At 43.0% G+C, this 19,132-nt stretch overlaps 1 protein-coding gene across 1 annotated transcript in view; it reads left to right on the forward strand.

The window, feature by feature from the left end:
• Positions 1 to 19,132, forward strand: part of ldah (lipid droplet associated hydrolase) — a 74,412-nt gene that overhangs the window by 39,718 nt on the left and 15,562 nt on the right. The window contains exon 5 of the mRNA XM_024437116.2: positions 15,318 to 15,558. Within this exon, the coding sequence (XP_024292884.1) occupies positions 15,318 to 15,558 (241 nt within the window). The remainder of the gene's footprint in view (positions 1 to 15,317; positions 15,559 to 19,132) is intronic.

Raw genomic sequence — 19,132 nt, forward strand, 5'->3', positions numbered from 1 at the left:
AAGCCAGGAGAACGCTACCTACCCAAATGCATATTGCCAACTGTAAAGTTCGGTGGAGGAGGAATAATGGTCTGGGGCTGTTTTTCATAGTTCGGGCTAGGCTCCTTAGTTCCAGTGAAGAGAAATCTTAACACTACAGCATACAATGACATTCTAGACCATTCTGTGCTTCCAACTTTGTGGCAACAGTTTGGGGAATGCCCTTTCCTGTTTCAGCATGACAATGCCCCTGTGCACAAAGTGAGGTCCATACAGGAATGGTTTGTCGAGATCGGTGTTGAAGAACTTGACTGGTCTGCACAGAGCCCTGACCATGACCCCATCAAACTCCTTAGGGATTAATAGGAATGCCGACAGCGAGCTAGGCCTAATCTCCCAACATCAGTGCCTGACATCACTAATGCTCTTGTGGCTGAATGGAAGCAAGTCCCCGCAGCAATGTTCCAACATCTAGTGGAAAGCCTTCCCAGAAGAGTGGAGGCTGCTATAGCAGAAAAGGGGGTACAAACACAATAATTCCCATGATTTTAGAATGAGCAGGTGTCAACATACTTTTGGTCATGTAGTGTACCATGCACAATGCATGAATCTGCAGGTAGCTAAAGCTAACCAACTAGGTTCAGTGTTAGCTAGCTAGCTAACATTAGGCTATAACTAGAAATGCAAATGGATTTCTGAGATATGAAACAGCTCATATACGTAACGTTAGCTAGCGAGCCAGCCAGCTAACCTTAGCTAGCTAGCTAACAGTACGCTTTAACTTGCAATGCAAATGGATTTCTGACAAAATTAGAAATGTATTATTCCGCATTCACGATAACTGGGAACTTGGCCAAAAATGAGCCCCAACTGGGAAAAGTCATTTTGAACTGTCATCTAACTCGGAATTCCAACTCTGAAACTCGGGCCTCATTCCAGAGCTCCCATTTTCCGACCTGAATATCATTGATGTCATGATTTGACCTCGTATTTTGCTGAGTTCCCAGTTGTCTTGAAAGCACCATAATATCTGAAAATGTAGCTAGACTTTTACCCGTATACATGGATGAACGCTTCTCCCTCTCCCTGGTTGCCCTTAGCAAACCATCTATGATCAATGTCAGCTAGCTAACATTAGGCTATAACTAGCAAATGAAATGCAAATAATATTACTACACGGCTCATACACATAATGTTAGCTAGCGAGCCAGCCAGCTAATGTTAGCTAGTTAGCTAACAGTATGCTTTAACTTGCAATGAAAATGACTTTCTGACAAAACGTCAAACTTATAATTGCTGGAAATGTAGCTTTACTCTTACCCGTATACATGAATGAACGCTTCTCCCTCTCTGTCATGGATACAGTGCCTTGCGAAAGTATTCGGCCCCCTTGAACTTTGCGACCTTTTGCCACATTTCAGGCTTCAAACATAAAGATATAAAAGTATTCAGCCCCTTTACTTTCAGTGCAGCAAACTCTCTCCAGAAGTTCAGTGAGGATCTCTGAATGATCCAATGTTGACCTAAATGACTAATGATGATAAATACAATCCACCTGTGTGTAATCAAGTCTCCGAATAAATGCACCTGCACTGTGATAGTCTCAGAGGTCCGTTAAAAGCGCAGAGAGCATCATGAAGAACAAGGAACACACCAGGCAGGTCCGAGATACTGTTGTGAAGAAGTTTAAAGCCGGATTTGGATACAAAAAGATTTCCCAAGCTTTAAACATTCCAAGGAGCACTGTGCAAGCGATAATATTGAAATGGAAGGAGTATCAGACCACTGCAAATCTACCAAGACCTGGCCGTCCCTCTAAACTTTCAGCTCATACAAGGAGAAGACTGATCAGAGATGCAGCCAAGAGGCCCATGATCACTCTGGATGAACTGCAGAGATCTACAGCTGAGGTGGGAGACTCTGTCCATAGGACAACAATCAGTCGTATATTGTACAAATCTGGCCTTTATGGAAGAGTGGCAAGACGAAAGACATTTCTTAAAGATATCCATAAAAAGTGTTGTTTAAAGTTTGCCACAAGCCACCTGGGAGACACACCAAACATGTGGAAGAAGGTGCTCTGGTCAGATGAAACCAAAATTGAACTTTTTGGCAACAATGCAAAACGTTATGTTTGGCGTAAAAGCAACACAGCTCATCACCCTGAACACCATCCCCACTGTCAAACATGGTGGTGGCAGCATCATGGTTTGGGCCTGCTTTTCTTCAGCAGGGACAGGGAAGATGGTTAAAATTGATGGGAAGATGGATGGAGCCAAATACAGGACCATTCTGGAAGAAAACCTGATGGAGTCTGCAAAAGACCTGAGACTGGGACGGAGATTTGTCTTCCAACAAGACAATGATCCAAAACATAAAGCAAAATCTACAATGGAATGGTTCAAAAATAAACATATCCAGGTGTTAGAATGGCCAAGTCAAAGTCCAGACCTGAATCCAATCGAGAATCTGTGGAAAGAACTGAAAACTGCTGTTCACAAATGCTCTCCATCCAACCTCACTGAGCTCGAGCTGTTTTGCAAGGAGGAATGGGAAAAAATTTCAGTCTCTCGATGTGCAAAACTGATAGAGACATACCCCAAGCGACTTACAGCTGTAATCGCAGCAAAAGGTGGCGCTACAAAGTATTAACTTAAGGGGGCTGAATAATTTTGCACGCCCAATTTTTCAGTTTTTGATTTGTTAAAATTTTCTTCACAAAAAAATACAGTTTTATATCTTTATGTTTGAAGCCTGAAATGTGGCAAAAGGTCGCAAAGTTCAAGGGTGCCGAATACTTTCGCAAGGCACTGTACCATGGTTGCTCTTAGTTTGAAGATGTAATCCAGAGACAGGTGTTTTATACAACAGCCATCCTTGTTCTTTTTTCGACTACCACTGCATTTGCAATCATACTCTGCTTCCACCAGACACAACTCTGTCAACTTCTTCCGTGACAACAACACTGATGATCGCCGTATCTTCCCCATCACTTTCATCAGAAGACTACAATGTCTAGTTTATTTTCAGAGCCAGAAAGAGTCAGCATTGCACAATCGTCCATCAGAATTTTCCCCACAAAATCTTTGTTGATTGTGCCTTTTAAATTCAGTTGTGAGCAGTAGTAACACTTTTGCAGTTTTTCGGGATATCTTTCAAAACATCTGCGGTATAATGGATTATCTACACATACTGAGCAGCTCATGTTATAGACAGAAGCATGCTACATGGCAGACCTATCCGAACTCATCTCTCAGCATGTCCAGCCAGTCCATTATCTCAATCAATCATGGCTAGCGGGAAGGTTCCTGACTTTTTCTGTGGCTTAACAATTTTATTTGTATTTACAGATGGCATGCAAGTTTGTTATTAAGGCACATTAAAGTTCACAATTCTTGTTCCAGAAAGAATTTCTGCCATAATGTTCAAATGCCTCTTCTGTGAAGTAGTGATGTGTGACATACGCCTAGCTTCTTGGAACGGGTCACATTTTGGTGTTACAACCTGAATTTAAAATGAAAAGCTGAAATATCTTGAGTCAATAAGTATTCAACCCTTTGTTATGGCAAACCAAAATAAGTTCAGGAGTAAAAATGTGCTTAACAAGTCATATAATACGCTGTGTTGACACACTCTGTGCAATAATAGTATTTAACACACACTTATCTGTAATGTCCCTCAGTCAAGCAGTGAATTTCAAACACAGGTTCAACCACAAAGACATGGAGGTTTTCCAATGCCTCGCAAAGAAGATCTTGTATTGGTAGATGGGTAAGAAAAAAGCAGACATTTAATACCCTTTTGCGCATGGTGAAGTTATTAATTACATTTTGGATGGTGTATCAATACACCTGTCATTACAAAGATACAGGCATCCTTCCTAACATTTGCTGGAGAGGACGGAAACTGCTCAGCTGGTGATTGTCAAGCAAATCACTGCTGGTCTCACGGTAATTGACCTTTAATTAACATAAACACATTTAGCCTCTCCTGGCTACCACCCATAGCCAACAAGCCACTGATGCAGACCTTTGGAACATCTACATTTTAAAAAGTCTAATAAATCCATCTAATATAGCCTACACTATCACAATAAATCCATTATTAATTTTATACAGGTCGCAAGAAACATGATATGAAGAAAATGTAGTCTATTTCAGAAGAACAGAATAGCATACTCTGAGTTGTCCCTATGTTAGGTCCTGATCTGGCTTTGCCATATGACTGTGTGCTAGTTCATAGTTCATTTAGCAGACAAGATTTGCTTAGAATTCCTTGGCATTATTTTTATTTTATAGTATGAAGAATACAATTGAACGTAGCTGAATAAAATAGAAAGGATATTTTCTCCAAACGATTTGAGGGAGTGCGCACATTCTGTGTTGAGCGTTAACAAAGAAACAGGTACTCCTATATGCTTAATTTAGTTATTTATGTAACTTTAGTCGTGATACAAATGTTGGTCTATATGTTTTGATTTGTAATACATTTTAAGGCTGCATGATGCGACTCAAATGATGATTTGAAAAAAGTCACATGAAAGGCATGAGCTCTGCTTTGTTTTGTTTTTGTCTCTCATTCACAATTTGACAAGCACTTGATAATGCCTCAAATGTCCTGGCTGCATCCCCTCTGCGTGTCCGTAATGCCCCCTATAAAAATCCATGCCTTTTGCGGCCAGTAGCCATTGTGCCCATGGGCTGAATATAATCATTATAATTCCCTTCTCCCGGGTGTGTGCCAAAGCAACTCTCACTCACATTGCTCTCCGTCATGTGATCGGGTCTTTTTCACAGGCTACAAGTGAAGACAGACACATCGGGGACGCAACTGCGCACGTCCTTATCCATTTCCGAGGCGCATATTGAAGATATTGGAAGAACTGTCAACATTTACTTTTCGTCAGCCAACAAGATGAGTAGGCCTAACGAACAGCAAAAGCATTAGCCTATGTCAATCTACCATCCCCCATAGTACAAAAGTTGACCTATTCTATTCTGTGTGAGAAATAAATATTCCAAACAAAGTCTGGGACAGTTATGGGATGCGATATATCCCAAATGAATACAACCACTAGCATTAAAACCCAGTTTTAAGCAACGAGCCTGACGAAACAGATGAGAATGTTTAGCTTAAAATGGCTTCACATTATAAGCGCAGCAATGTACACCCGGCAATGGGCTATAAGCGCAAATGTTCCATTAGCAGGAAAACACCATTCTCAAAAGTGACCACAAATGCGACTGTGCATGTAATGCTTTTATTATAATTTTCACCATAAAAATGCACTGTTGTCTTCCCCACCCGTTGTAAAGCGGATTAATGTGCTTCATTTTAAGTAATTATTTGGCCACTTTAGTTGTGATACAAACCTTATCAAAACATATAGGCCTATGGGCTAGGCTACTTGAGGTGTGTGACTGATTTGAAAAAAAATAAAAAAAGAAGTAATCTATGCACTTCAATAGCGAATGGAGGACGCTTTTCCTGTGCTTCCTTTTCATGCCAGCCAGGTAGTCTATACTCCTGTTGTAAAGAGAAGCAACCTGCTTAATATTAGGAAAGTTGCGAAATAAATATAGTAGGCCTAGCCTATAGAAAGCTGATGGGATCTTCCTCTTTTTAATAGAGGCCATCATTCTGTTTTCTCACGCAATTGCATAGCCTATAGAAATGTTGCGCAACATGAGCTTGATTCGATTTTCAATTACATTTGTATTGATGTCAGAGTCATTAGAGGGACAATAGAGTGCTTAGTACCAGGCAGTTAGCAAATTTGGTATAATGGCCATCAGCAGCATTAGAGCTAGGAAAAGCCTGATTGCCGTTACTAAACGGTCACCTGGAATTTGACTGCCATCATGACTCGTGCCAGTGTGACGGAAATACGGTTACTGTTAAAACCGATAGAGTTTAATGGCTGTGATAGGAGAACACTGCGTTGTAGTTACTCCGTAATACTAACCTAAATGACAGAGTGAAAAGTTGTAATAAAAAAATATTCCATAACATACATCCTGATTGCAATAAGGCACTACTTGTTAGGGCTAGGGGTTCCGCTAGCAACAACATCCGCTGAAAAGGCAGAGCACGAAATTCAAAAATATTTAACTTTCATACATTCACAAGTGCAATACACCAAATTAAAGCTTAACTTCTTGTTAATCTACCCACCATGTCCAATTTCAAAAAGGCTTTACAGCGAAAGCACACTATATGATGATGTTAGGTCAAAGCCTAGTCACAAAGACACATACAGCCATTTTCCAGCCAAAGAGAGGAGTCACAAAAAGCAGAAATAGAGATAAAATGAATCACTAACCTTTGATCTTCATCAGATGGCACTCATAGGACTTCATGTTACACAATACATGTATGTTTTGTTCGATAAAGTTCATATTTATATCCAAAAATCTAATTTTACATTGGCGCGTTATGGTCAGTAACGTTGTGCCTCGAAAACATCTGGCGAATTTTCAGAGAGCCACATCAATTTACAGAAATACTCATCATAAACTTTGATAAAAGATACAAGTATTAAGCACAGAATTATAGATATACTTCTCCTTAATGCAACCGCTGTGTCAGATTTCAAAAAAGCTTTACGGAAAAAGCAAACCATGCAATAATCTGAGTACGGCGCTCAGACACAAAAACAAGCCATACAGATACCCGCCATGTTGTGGAGTCAGTAAAAGTAAAAAATAGCGTTATAAATATTCACTTACCTTTGATGATCTTCATCAGAATGCACTTTCAGGAATCCCAGTTCCACAATAAATGTTTGTTTTGTTCAATAAAGTCCATCATTTATGTCTAAATACCTCCTTTTGTTAGCGCATTTAGTAAACAAATCCAAACTCACGAGGCGCGGGCAAGTCCAGGCGAAAGTTCAGACGAAAAGTTCAAAATTTACATTACAGTTTGTAGAAACATGTCAAACGATGAATAGAATCAATCTTTAGGATGTTTTTAACATAAATCTTCAATAATGTTCCAACTGGAGAATTCCTTTGTCTTTAGAAATACAATGGAACGCAGGTCGCTCTCACGGGTGCAATCGTGATCAGGTCATGGCCTTCTGCCAGACCTCTGGTTGAAACAGCTCTCAATCGCACCCACTTCACAGTAGAAGCCTCAAACAACGTTATTAAGACTGTTGACATCTAGTGGAAGCGTTAGGAAGTGCAATATGACCCCATAGACACTGTATATTCGATAGGCAATGAGTTGAAAAACTCAAAAAATGTGGCAAAGGAATTAACATTATGTCCTGAATACAAAGCGTTATGTTTGGGGCAAATTCAACACAACACATCACTGAGTACCACTCTTATTTTCAAGCATAGTTGTGGCTGCATCATGTTATGTATATGCTTGTCATTGGCAAGGACTAGGGAGTTTTTTAAGATAAAAATAAAAGAAATAGAGCTAAGCAGAGGCAAAATCCTAGAGGAAAACCTGGTTCAGTCTGCTTTCCAAATTCACCTTTCAGCAAGACAATAACCTAAAAGGTAAGACCAAATGTACACTGGAGTTGCTTACCAAGATCACATTGAATGTTCCTGAGTGGCCTACTTACAGTTTGGATTTTAATCGGCTTGGAAATCTTTTGCAACACTAGAAAATGGCTGTCTAGCAATGATGAACAACCATCTTGACAGAGCTTGAAGAATTTAAAAAGGAATACTGTGGTAAATATTGTGCAATCCAGGTGTGCAAATCTCTTAGAGGCATACCCAGAAATACTCACAGCTGTAGTCGCTGCCAAAAGGGATTCTAACATGTATTGACTCAGGCTTGTGAATGCTTATGCCAATTAGATATTTATGTATTTAATTTTCAAGAAATTAGCAAAGATTTCTAAAACATGTTTTCACTTCGTCATTATGGGGTATTGTGTGTGGATGGGTGAGAATCATAATACATTTAATACATTTTGAATTCAGACTGTAACACAACAAAATGCTGAATAAGCCAAGGGTTATGCCTACTATCTGAAGGCACTTTAGGTGTGTTAAAGGGAGAGGAAGAGACCAAAGAATTAAGTGTGTTTGTCTGTGCATGTGTGTGTGGTTGTCTGGGTGTGTTTTGTGTGTGTTTGTGATATTAGTTATTATATTGGTTAGTTAGTATTATTCTTTCATTAGGGTGTGTCTGAGCCTATGCAGTTTGTTCAGTGTTTAAGCACCAGCCTCTTCTTTCTGTAGTCTTTAGAACATTCCTCTGTTCCACTGGAAGAGGAGCTGCTTCCCATCAAAACTACCGCTTTACACATCAAAGCTCACCTGTGTCCCTCTGCGCACCCTCTTTCTCCCTGTCTCTCTTTTGCTCTCAAACATACTACATTTTCTCTCACGCTCACACTCACACATATTGGTATCTTTTAACATCTCCATTAATCTATAGTTACAAGGCTACATTGGTACTCAATGTTGAAGTATTGCCAAAGCGAGCCATGAAATTAGAAGATTAATGATGAAGCAACATTGATTATTTTAAAAGGGAGAGCCTCTAATTGAGCCCCACTATGGACGCGTCATAATACCCATAAAACATAGAGGTTAAACACCGAAATGGTTACAACTGTTTTTTCACCATTCATTTTATCCAATGTGGATTTTAGAAACACTTTTAAATAAGGGCTGTGTTTCGTGTAAATTACCCTGGCATGAATTTTTGATAACTTTGTAAATCTCTCTTGGACAAGGTGACTTTTTTATCAATAGATTCGTCTAGCTAGCTAGTTACTTTCTACTTTAATCTAAAATGAAAGATATATTGAATTTTTAAATTTACTGTTCCATATTTTATTTAACTAATATTTGGTGTCTTGTTTATGCATTTGGTCTTGTGTCCTGTACAGCATACTATCCTCGTAGCAGTAAAGATATTTATAATGTGCCATGAATACTATGCTAGTTTTTTTTAAAGAAGCCATATAGCTAGCTAGCTACCTACCTAGATGATATTAGCAGCATACCCTTATTTTACTAGATCCTCTTCTTCTCCCGGTGGAAGTCTTTATTTAATCCCTTATAATTTCTGCCAACTATATGAACAAGGTGAAATCGATTTAAATTCATGGTGTCAGAATGCATTAAAGCAATTCAGATCTAATGTGTTGACATGTTCTGTTGCAGATTCAAAGCCAAATTAACTACTTGCAGAATGTATCTATAATCATGAATGAATAAGCATATTTATTTGACAAGAATGCATCTAGTCACCCATCAATTCGTCAAACACCTGAACTCAAACAATTACATTGTTTTCAGGAAATCAAAATTGGAAACAATGCATACACAGCTCTGGAAAAAATTAAGAGACAACTGCAAAATTATCAGTTTCTCTGGTTTTACTATTTATAGGTATGGGTATGTGTTTGGGTAAAATTAACATTTTTGTTTTATTCTATTAACTATTGACAACATTTCTCCCAAGTTCCAAATAAAAATATATTGCATTTATTAACAGAAATTGACAACTGGTCAAAATAACAAAAAAGATGCAGTGTTGTCAGACCTTGAATAATGCAAAGATAAATAAAATATTCATTTTTAAACAACACAATACTAGTGGTTTAACTTAGGAAGAGTTCAGAAATCAATATTTGGTGGAATAACCCTGATTTTCAATCATAGCTTTTATGTACCTTGGCATGCTCTCCACCATTCTTTCACATTGATGTTTGGTGACTTTATGCCACTCCTGGCGAAAATATTCAAGCAGCTCGGCTTTGTTTGATGGCTTTTCACCATCCATCTTCCTCTTGATCACATTCCAGGAGTATTCAATGGGGTTCAGGTCTGGAAATTTCGCTGGCCATGACAGGGTCTTGATCTGGTGGTCCTCCATCCACACCTTGATTGACCTGGCTGTGTTGCATGGAGCATTATCTTGCTGGATAAAACAATCCTCGGAGTTGGGGAACATTGTCAGAGCAGAAGGAAGCAAGTTTTCAACTAGGACAACCTTGTTCGTGGCTTGATTCATGCGTCCTTCACAAAGACAAATCTTCCCGATTCCAGCCTTGCTGAAGCACCATCATCACCGATCCTCCACCAAATTTCACAGTGGGTGCGAGACCTGGAGAGGCCTACAAGCCACAGTGTCTCACACCCACTGTGAAATTTAGTGGAGGATCGGTGATGTTATCAAATCAGGAGAAGAACAAGTGAAACAAGCAGCATAGGGAATATGGGTGAATGTGGGGAGGGGCTAATAAAGATAAGATGGAGAGTTCCAAAGTGTCTGAAGTTGAGGGACCATGGGGCATAAAAGGCATAGTGTGGAATAAAGGGTATCTAGAGCGATGGTTGCCCATGGAATAAACATAAAATGGGGTGCTGGAGTGCCTCTGCATCCTTTTTAGGTTGTTGTCACAAGTAACCGGCGCATGTCCAGTCATACTCGGGGTCTAAGCGTGTGTCCCTCGGCGTCATTCCGTCTCAGTTGCAGCATTAAAGTCGTGGTCATTGTGTGTCTGTGTATCACAACATTAAAGACAATTACAATGAGTGATTACAGTATTTCCACAAATTGAGCCATAGACAATACAACGTAATATTTGAGGACAGCATTTTGTTGACAACATGGGGGTATACACTATGTCTACTATGTGTGAATGATGGAAGAATCTTACCCCAGCTATAGGTCCATTTGAGTGTGTATGTTCATTTAGGGATGCTTGCTCTCAAAGTCCTGCTTGCATGTCTTCCTGTCTGCATCTATAAAGTTAAAGTTCAAAATGGAGGAAGTTAACAATTTGTGGCTTTGATTGAAGTTGACACAAAAGATAAACTAAGCAATACGATGCAACAAACTACTACCCATTTGAAAGACTGTACCACACAGGCCAGTACAATAGCCTGCACATGGAGAGGAACCTAAAGGCACATACAGTACCAACCAATACTACTCACTGACAGACAGGGCAGGTGTGGACCAGTGTTGGCTGCAGCCTTCTGGTTCGCAGCTGCTCCCTTCTTCTTAGCAGCCACCGCCATGGCATCAGTCAACAAGTTCAACTCCAACTTGAGAGTGGAGCATGCGTTTATATATAATTGTGTTTCAGGTTGAAAGAGCTTGCCTACATTGAACAAAATTATAAAGCAACATGCAACAATTTCAAATATTTTGCTGAGTTACAGTTCATATAAGGAAATCAGTCAATTGAAATTTATTCATTAGGCCCTAATCTATGGATTTCACATGACTGGGAATACAGATATGCATAGGCTGGTCACAGATACCTTAAAAAAAAGGTAGGGGCGTGGATCAGAGAACCAGTCAGTATCTGGTGTGACCATCATTTGCCTCATACAGCGTGACACATCTCCTTCGCATAGAGTTGATTATGTTTTGTTATGTTATATGTTATATTATGTTGATTATGGCCTGTGGAATGTTGTTCCACTTGTCTTCAATGGCTGTGCAAAGTTGCTGGATATTGGTGGAAACTGGAACATGTTGTCGAACACGTCAATCCAGAGCATCCCAAACAAGCTCAATCGGTGACATGTTTCGTGAGTATGCAGGCCATGGAAGAACTGGGACATTTTTAGCTTTCAGGATTTGTGTACAGATCCTTGCGACATGGGGCCGTGCATTATCATGCTGAAACATGAGATGATGGCGGTGGATAAACGGCATGACAATGGGCCTCAAGATCTCGTCACAGTATCTCTGTGGATTCAAATTGCCATCGATAAAATGCAATTGTGTTCGTTGCCTTTGGCTTATGCCTGCTCATACTATAACCTCACCGCCACCATGGGGCACTCAGTTCACAAAGTTGACATCAGGAAACTGCTCGCCCACATGACGCCATACACGCTGTCTGCCATCTGCCCGGTACAGTTGAAACCAGGATTTATCCATGAAGAGGACACTTCTCCAGTGTGCCAGTCACCATCGAAGGTAAACATTTACCCACTGAAGTCGGGTACAATGCCGAACTGCAGTCAGGTCAAGACCCTGGTGAGGAGGACGAGCACGCAGATGAGCTTCCTTCCCTGAGACAGTTTTTTGGGTTGTGCAAACAAACAGTTTCATCAGCAGTCTGGGTGACTGGTCTCAAGACGATCCCGCAGGTGAGGTAGCCGGATGTGGAGGTCCTGGGCTGGCGTGGTTACACGTGGTCTGCGATTGTGAGGCCGGTTGGACGTACTGCAAATTCTCTAAAACAACATTGGAGGCGGCTTATAGTAAAGAAATTAACATTAAATTCTGTGGCAACAGCTCTGCTGCAGTCATAATGCCAATTGCATGTGCCCTCAAAACTTGAGACATCATTGTGTTGTGTGAAAAAACTGCACATTTTAGAGTGCCCTTTTATTGTCCTCAGCACAAGGTGCACCTGTGTAATGATAATGCAGTTTAATCAGCTTCTTGATATGCCACACCTGTCAGGTGGATGGATTATCTTGGCAAAGAATAAATGCTCACTAACAGGGATGTAAACACATTTTTGCACAACATTTTAGAGAAATAAGCTTTTTGTACATTTGGAAGATTTCTGGGATATTTTATTTCAGCTCATGAAACATGGGACCAACACTTTACATGTTGTGTTTATTGTTGCTAACTAGCTAACCATGAGCTAGCTAACTAAATAACAGGCATTTTCAATGTAGAACTTGCCCAAGACAGTTCACAGAATTGTCTATTTAAACAACTTTAGCCAATTTATTCATTATAAAATGTAGCTAACATTAGATAGTTAATCCAAAGATTCTTACGTTTGCCTCAATTCGGCAGTCTCTTCCAAATCATCATGGCCCTGGTGAGTGATGTTAGGCTGGACACATTACAACGCTTTTTTCTGATAAAAACTAGTTAATTGCATCAGCCGTGGAGCCCAGTTTCATAATATGACCATATTTCTCAGCTGCTTGCCGTCGTTTTGAAGCAATCACAAAAAAACAGACCTTATTTTAGGGCATTTTTCACCCTGTCAGCTCCTATTAGTTCTATTGAGCACCGTGGCACCAACTCGCCTTCCGAACATTCTATTCCCAGCTTATTGTTCTACGTCACAATGCCTTCGCTATTGTTGGCAGTGAGACCTGCTCACATTGTTGGTAGATAAAATGTAAACATCAACAAAAAATTACTCATGGAACTCTGAGGTCGTCCCATTGTTTCCTATAGGGGAATTATAGGCATGTCTGTCTATTTCACCAAATATCTCACAATGTGTATATTTAGATTTGTTTCAAGTCGGACGCCATTTTAATCATGAGAATCTCCTCTTTCTAATTATGTAAGTCTGGGCAGCGAGCTTGGTTGTCATCAAATGCTAGCCCCAAAATACGTTTTGCCCGTGGAACGCTGAGCTCCCCCCATTGTTTTCCTATGGAGACGCATGCCGGTCTATTTCACCAAATATCTCACTGTGTATATTTCGATTTTTTTCAAGTCGGGCACCATTTTAGTCATGAAAATCTCTCCTCTTTGTAATTATGTAAGTCTGGGTAGCGAGCTTAGTTGTCATCAATCACTAGACCAGAAATAGTCAGAAGTTTTCATTTTTTCCCTACTTTCTCATTATGCAGACATAAGCACAGTTGACACCATCGAGGTGCTGATGTTTACTTTCTACACAAGTCGTTTTTTTCCAGTTTCGTCTGACGAACAGATAGTAGTGGTCAAATAAAAAGGATACATTTTTTTGTGCCATTTAGGCGAAATGGAATTCCAAGCATCACTCCAGTCAAAACAGGCTCTGTGAACGTTCGATTCCATTCATTTGCTATGGGCTTGTGCTAGTGTTCCAGCTTAGCCAACGTTCTTTTGCCGTTTTTCAGCCTTGGGTGAATTTTGACTCGTTCTATTGTCCAGCCTAGTGATGTGATGCTTGAGACATTCATTTTTAGCTCTGTATGATAGCCACATTAGCAGCTAATTAGCATTTCATTTTGATGGTAGTAAATATAGGCGAATATATTGATAAAAGTCACCTTGCCCGAGTCAGATTTACACGGTTATCAAAACGTCATGCCAGGGTAAGCCTACACGAAACACAGCCTTATTTTAAGTGTTTGTAAAATCCACAATAGATAAAATGAATGGTGGAAAGACGATTGGAACCATTTCCGTGTTTGACCGCTAGGTTTTATGGGTATTATGACTCATACTGTGGTAAACTATGAATGTCACAGGTTTCACAGTAGTAGATCACTGTTAATGCATGCTATTATGTTAGCCCCCCCGTCCCCCTCCCCATGTAAAAAAAAAGCAGCCTTTCTTCCTACTATCTGGTCTTAAGGGGATGCCTTAGTCTTTCAGTGAGTTTGTTTCACTCACATTGGAGGATGGCCTTTCTCTCTTCCTCCCTCCTTGTCTCTCTTTCCCCCTCTTCACCCCTTTTACCCCTAAATTTAAACCTATCCTTCCGCCCACCTCTCCATCCATTCCTTATGTCCCTGGTGCAGTCCTTGAAAAGGAGTTAAACCTCCGGGTCCCCATAAGGATCTCTGGATCTAGTTTATCAATCCCTGCTTTGAACTGGTAAGAAAAAGAGAAATACAGCAACCACAAAGGATGGATAATATTCACATCCTTGCTCTCTCTGGGTCAATGACTGACTGTTATGTTGAGGTTTATCACTCTTCCAGTCTGCTGCTGGCCAAACAGTGGCAGGTGCTTCCTGTTTCCTAGGACTGGTGTCTTTTCTCTCTGACTCTCATTTTATCTATCTATCTATATACAGTATCTATCTCTCTCTCTCTTTCACTTTTTCTCTCTCCTCTTTTATTTGTTCTCCAGCTCATGTAAGCACATGCGTTGCCCATGTCACGCCCTCTCTTTTTCTGGACCTCTCATCGCTTTTACCGCTTTCATTCTACCACTACGACACACATGCTCTCACCAACAATATATTTATTTATTTATCTCTCTCTCTCTCTCTCTCTCTGTGTCTTTGTCTCTCTTTCTCTCTATCTGTTTTGTCTTTTATGCCCTTGCTCCTCCACTTAAGCAACTCCTTCTTCACATAGTGCCCCCTGGCAGCACTAGTGTAGCATAACATTAGAGCTGCACACAACTTTTAACTCTAGACTGAATGTTGCAATAAGATACCTGCACATTGTCAAAAAGTTTGGAAAAATCCAAAACCAAATTCATTGTATTTATTAAAACATGATGCCCAAAAAGTGCAATAGTCCATCTTTAAAACTGAAGCCATAAAAAGCTGAAGTTAGGTGAAGGTCTGTGAATGTCATGGACTATCTATGCTTCTATATTTATTGTAAGACACACTGAATTAATGCATAGAAGAATGAGGTTTAAGTTGGGTATTGCTAACATCCTTTCTTCTACACGTTCTTGTACAGGTGGTGAAGTCAGTGATGCTGTTCCCCACCATCGAGCGCATGGCGGCGACCCCTCAGGGAAGGGTCATGACCCCGGTGCTGTGCCGCCTGCGCTATGTGGCTTACCTGCCCATCTTCCTCCTCTCTCTTCTACCTGATGTACTCAAGGCCTTCATGGTGAAGCTGGTCTTCGGAGGGCTGCGTTCATTGGACCACTCGACCGTGCCGCCTACTGTTAGCCTCATTAATGTGGACACCGCTGGTGAGTCCTCTCCCTCTGTTCCATTCAGTTTCATTTCACTTCAGAGCCAAAGAAGAAGGGGAAACGAGTGAACTCAAGCTTTGTCAAACTACCGTGATTAACCTGTCCATGTAAAGACAATCTAATTTTGGCCTGTCTATATTATAATTTCCATAGTCTGTACATGCTCACAATTACAGTTGAAGTCGGAAGTTTACATACACCTTAGCCAAATACATTTAAACAGTTTTTCACAATTCCTGACATTTAATCCTAGTAAAAATTCCCTGTCTTTGGTCAGTTAGGATCACCACTTTATTCTAAGAATGTGAAATGTCAGAATAATAGTAGAGAGAAGGATTTATTTCATATTTTATTTATGTCATCACATTCCCAGTGGGTCAGAAGTTTACATACACTCAATTAGTTTTTTTTAGCATTGCCTTTAAATTGTTTAACTTGGGTCAAATGTTTCGGGTAGCCTTCCACAAGCTTCCCACAATAAGTTGGGTGAATTTTGGCCCATTTCTCCTGACAGAGCTGGTGTAACTGAGTCATGTTTGTAGGCTTCCTTGCTCACACACGCTTTTTCAGTTCTGCCCACAAATGTTCTATAGGTTTCAGGGCTTTGTGATGGCCTCCCCAATACCTTGACTTTGTTGTCCTTAAGCCATTTTGCCACAGCTTTGGAAGTATGCTTGGGGTCATTGTCCATTTGGAAGACCCATTTGCGACCAAGCTTTAACTTCCTGACTGATTCCTGAGATGTTGCTTCAATATATCCACATAATTTTCTTTCCTCATGATGCCATCTATGTTGTGAAGTGTACCAGTCCCTCCTGCAGCAAAGCACCCCACAACATGATGCTGCCACCCCCGTGCTTCACAGTTGGGATGGTGTTCTTCGGCTTGCAAGCCTCCCCCTTTTTCCTCCAAACATAACGATGGTCATTATGGCCAAACAGTTCTTTTTTTGTTTCCTCAGACCAGAGGACATTTCTCCAGAAAGTTCGATCTTTGTCCCCATGTGCAGGTGCAAACCGTAGTCTGGCTTTTTTATAGCGGTTTTGGAGCAGTGGCTTCTTCCTTTCTGAGCGGCCTTTCAGGTTATGTCGATATAGGACTAATTTTACTGTGGATATAGATGCTTTTGTACCTGTTTCCTCCAGCATCTTCACAAGGTCCTTTGCTGTTGTTCTGGGATTGATTTGCACTTTTCGCACAAAAGTACGTTCACCTCTAGGAGACAGAACGCTTCTCTTTCCTGAGCGGTATGACGGCTGCGTGGTCTCATGGTGTTTATACTTGCGTACTATTGCTTGTAAGGATTAACATGGTAACTTCAGGCATTTGGAAATTGCTCCCAAGGATGAACCAGACTTGTGCAGGTCTAGAATTGTTTTTCTGAGGTCTTGGCTGATTTCTTTTGATTTTCCCATGATGTCAAGCAAAGAGGCACTGAGTTTGAAGGTAGGCCTTGAAATACATCCACAGGTACACCTCCAATTGACTCAAATGATAGCCTATCAGAAGCTTCTAAAGCCATGTGTCACGTTCTGACCTTTATTTCCTGTGTTTTATATTTAGTTAGTATGGTCAGGGCGTGAGTTGGGTGGGCAGTCTATGTTTGATTTTCTATGATTTGGGGTTTTCTATGTTTCGGCCTAGTATGGTTCTCAATCAGAGGCAGGTGTCATTAGTTGTCTCTGATTGAGAATCATACTTAGGTAGCCTGGGTGTCACTGTGTGTTTGTGGGTGATTGTTCCTGTCTCTGTCTTTGCACCAGATAGGACTGTTTAGGGTTTCACACGTTCCATGTTTATTGTTTTTGTAGTGTTCATGTGTACATTTACATATTAAAAGAACCATGGACACTTACCACGCCGCATATTGGTCCTCTGATCCGTTTCGCCTCTCCTCTTCGGAAGAAGAGGAGGAAATCCTTGACAGAATCACCCACCCAACTCGGACCAAGCGGCGTGGTAAACAGCAGCGACGACAGCAGCAGCAGCAGCAACAGCTGCCAGCATCACAGGACTACACAACTTGGGAGGAGATAGACAGGTGGGCGGTCGACCCAGGGAGAGTGCCGGAGCCCGCCTGGGATTCAATGGAGCAGTGCAAGGAGGGTTACAGGAGGATGAGGTTGGCGAAGCCAGCACGGCAGTGCGACAGGTACGAGAGGCAGCCCCAAATTTTTTTGGGGGGGGCAGACAAGGTGTGGTACTAAGCCAGGTAGCAGACCTGAGCTCACTCCTCGTGCTTATGATAAGCAGCGCATTACTGGTCAGGCACCGTGTTATGTGGTTAAGCGCACGGTGTCGCCAGTGCGTGTCCATAGCCCGGTGCGATATAGGGCAGCCCCCGAAAGTGCCATGCGAGTGTGGGCATTGAGCCAGGGCGTATGGTGCCTGCTCAGCGGGTCTGGTCGCCGGTACGCAGTTTTGGTCCAGGTTATCCTGCGCCGGCTCTGCGTGCTGTGTCTCCGGGCGCTGGGAGGGTGCAGTGCGTCCTCTGCCTGCGCTCCGCTCGTGCCGGGCAAATGTGGGAGTGGAGCCTAGGGGAGAGGTGCGTGTAGTGAGCACTAGATCTCCCGTGCTTATCCACAGCCCGGTTCAACCTGTGCCTGCACTCTGGAGGGTCCGGGCTAGAGTAGTTGTCCAGCCTGGGGAAGTGGTGCCAAGGTTGCGCACCAGAGCTCCAGTGCTCCCCACAGCCCGGTCCTTCAGGTGCCTCCTCCTAACACCAAGCCTCCTGAAGGTCTCCCCAGCCTGGTGGTTCCTGTGGCAGCCCCACGCACCAGGCTGTCTCTCCGTCTCCTCCCTGCAGGTGGTCCCGCCTGTCCGGCGCTGCTGCCGGAGCCTCCCGCCTGTCCGGGGCCGCTGCCGGAGCCTCCCGCCTGTCCGGCGCCGCTGCCTGAGCCTTCCGCCTGTCCGGAGCCTCCCGCCTGTCCGGCGCTGCTGCCAGAGCCTCCCGCCTGTCCGGCGCCACTGCCGGAGCCTCCCGCCTGTCCGGCGCCGCTGCCGGAGCCTCCCGCCTGTTCGTCGCCACTGCCGGAGCCTCCCGCCTGTCCGGCGCCGCTGCCGGAGCCTCCCGCCTGTCCGGCGCCGCTGCCGGAGCCTCCCGCCTGTCCGGAGCCTCCCGCCTGTCCGCTGCCGGAGCCTCCCGCCTGTCCGGCGCCGCTGCCGGAGCCTCCCGCCTGTCCGGCGCCACTGCCGGAGCCTCCCGCCTGTCCGGCGCCGCTGCTGGAGCCTCCCGCCTGTCCGGCGCCGCTGCCGGAGCCTCCCGCCTGTCCGGAGCCTCCCGCCTGTCCGGCGCCGCTGCCGGAGCCTCCCGCCTGTCCGGCGCCGCTGCCGGAGCCTCCCGCCTGTCCGGCGCCGCTGCCGGAGTCTCCCGCCTGTCCGGCGCTGCTGCCGGAGCCTCCCGCCTGTCCGGCGCCGCTGCCGGAGTCGGAGGCGCCAGAGCCCGTCAGTCCAGAGGCGCCAGAGCCCCTGCCCCTCTGTCCAGAGCTTCTGCCCCTCTGTCCAGAGCTTCTGCCCCTCTGTCCAGAGCTTCTGCCCCTCTGTCCAGAGCTTCTGCCCCTCTGTCCAGAGC

This window comes from Oncorhynchus tshawytscha, linkage group LG11 (assembly GCF_018296145.1).
Source record: "Oncorhynchus tshawytscha isolate Ot180627B linkage group LG11, Otsh_v2.0, whole genome shotgun sequence".
Taxonomy (NCBI): Eukaryota; Metazoa; Chordata; class Actinopteri; order Salmoniformes; family Salmonidae; genus Oncorhynchus; species Oncorhynchus tshawytscha.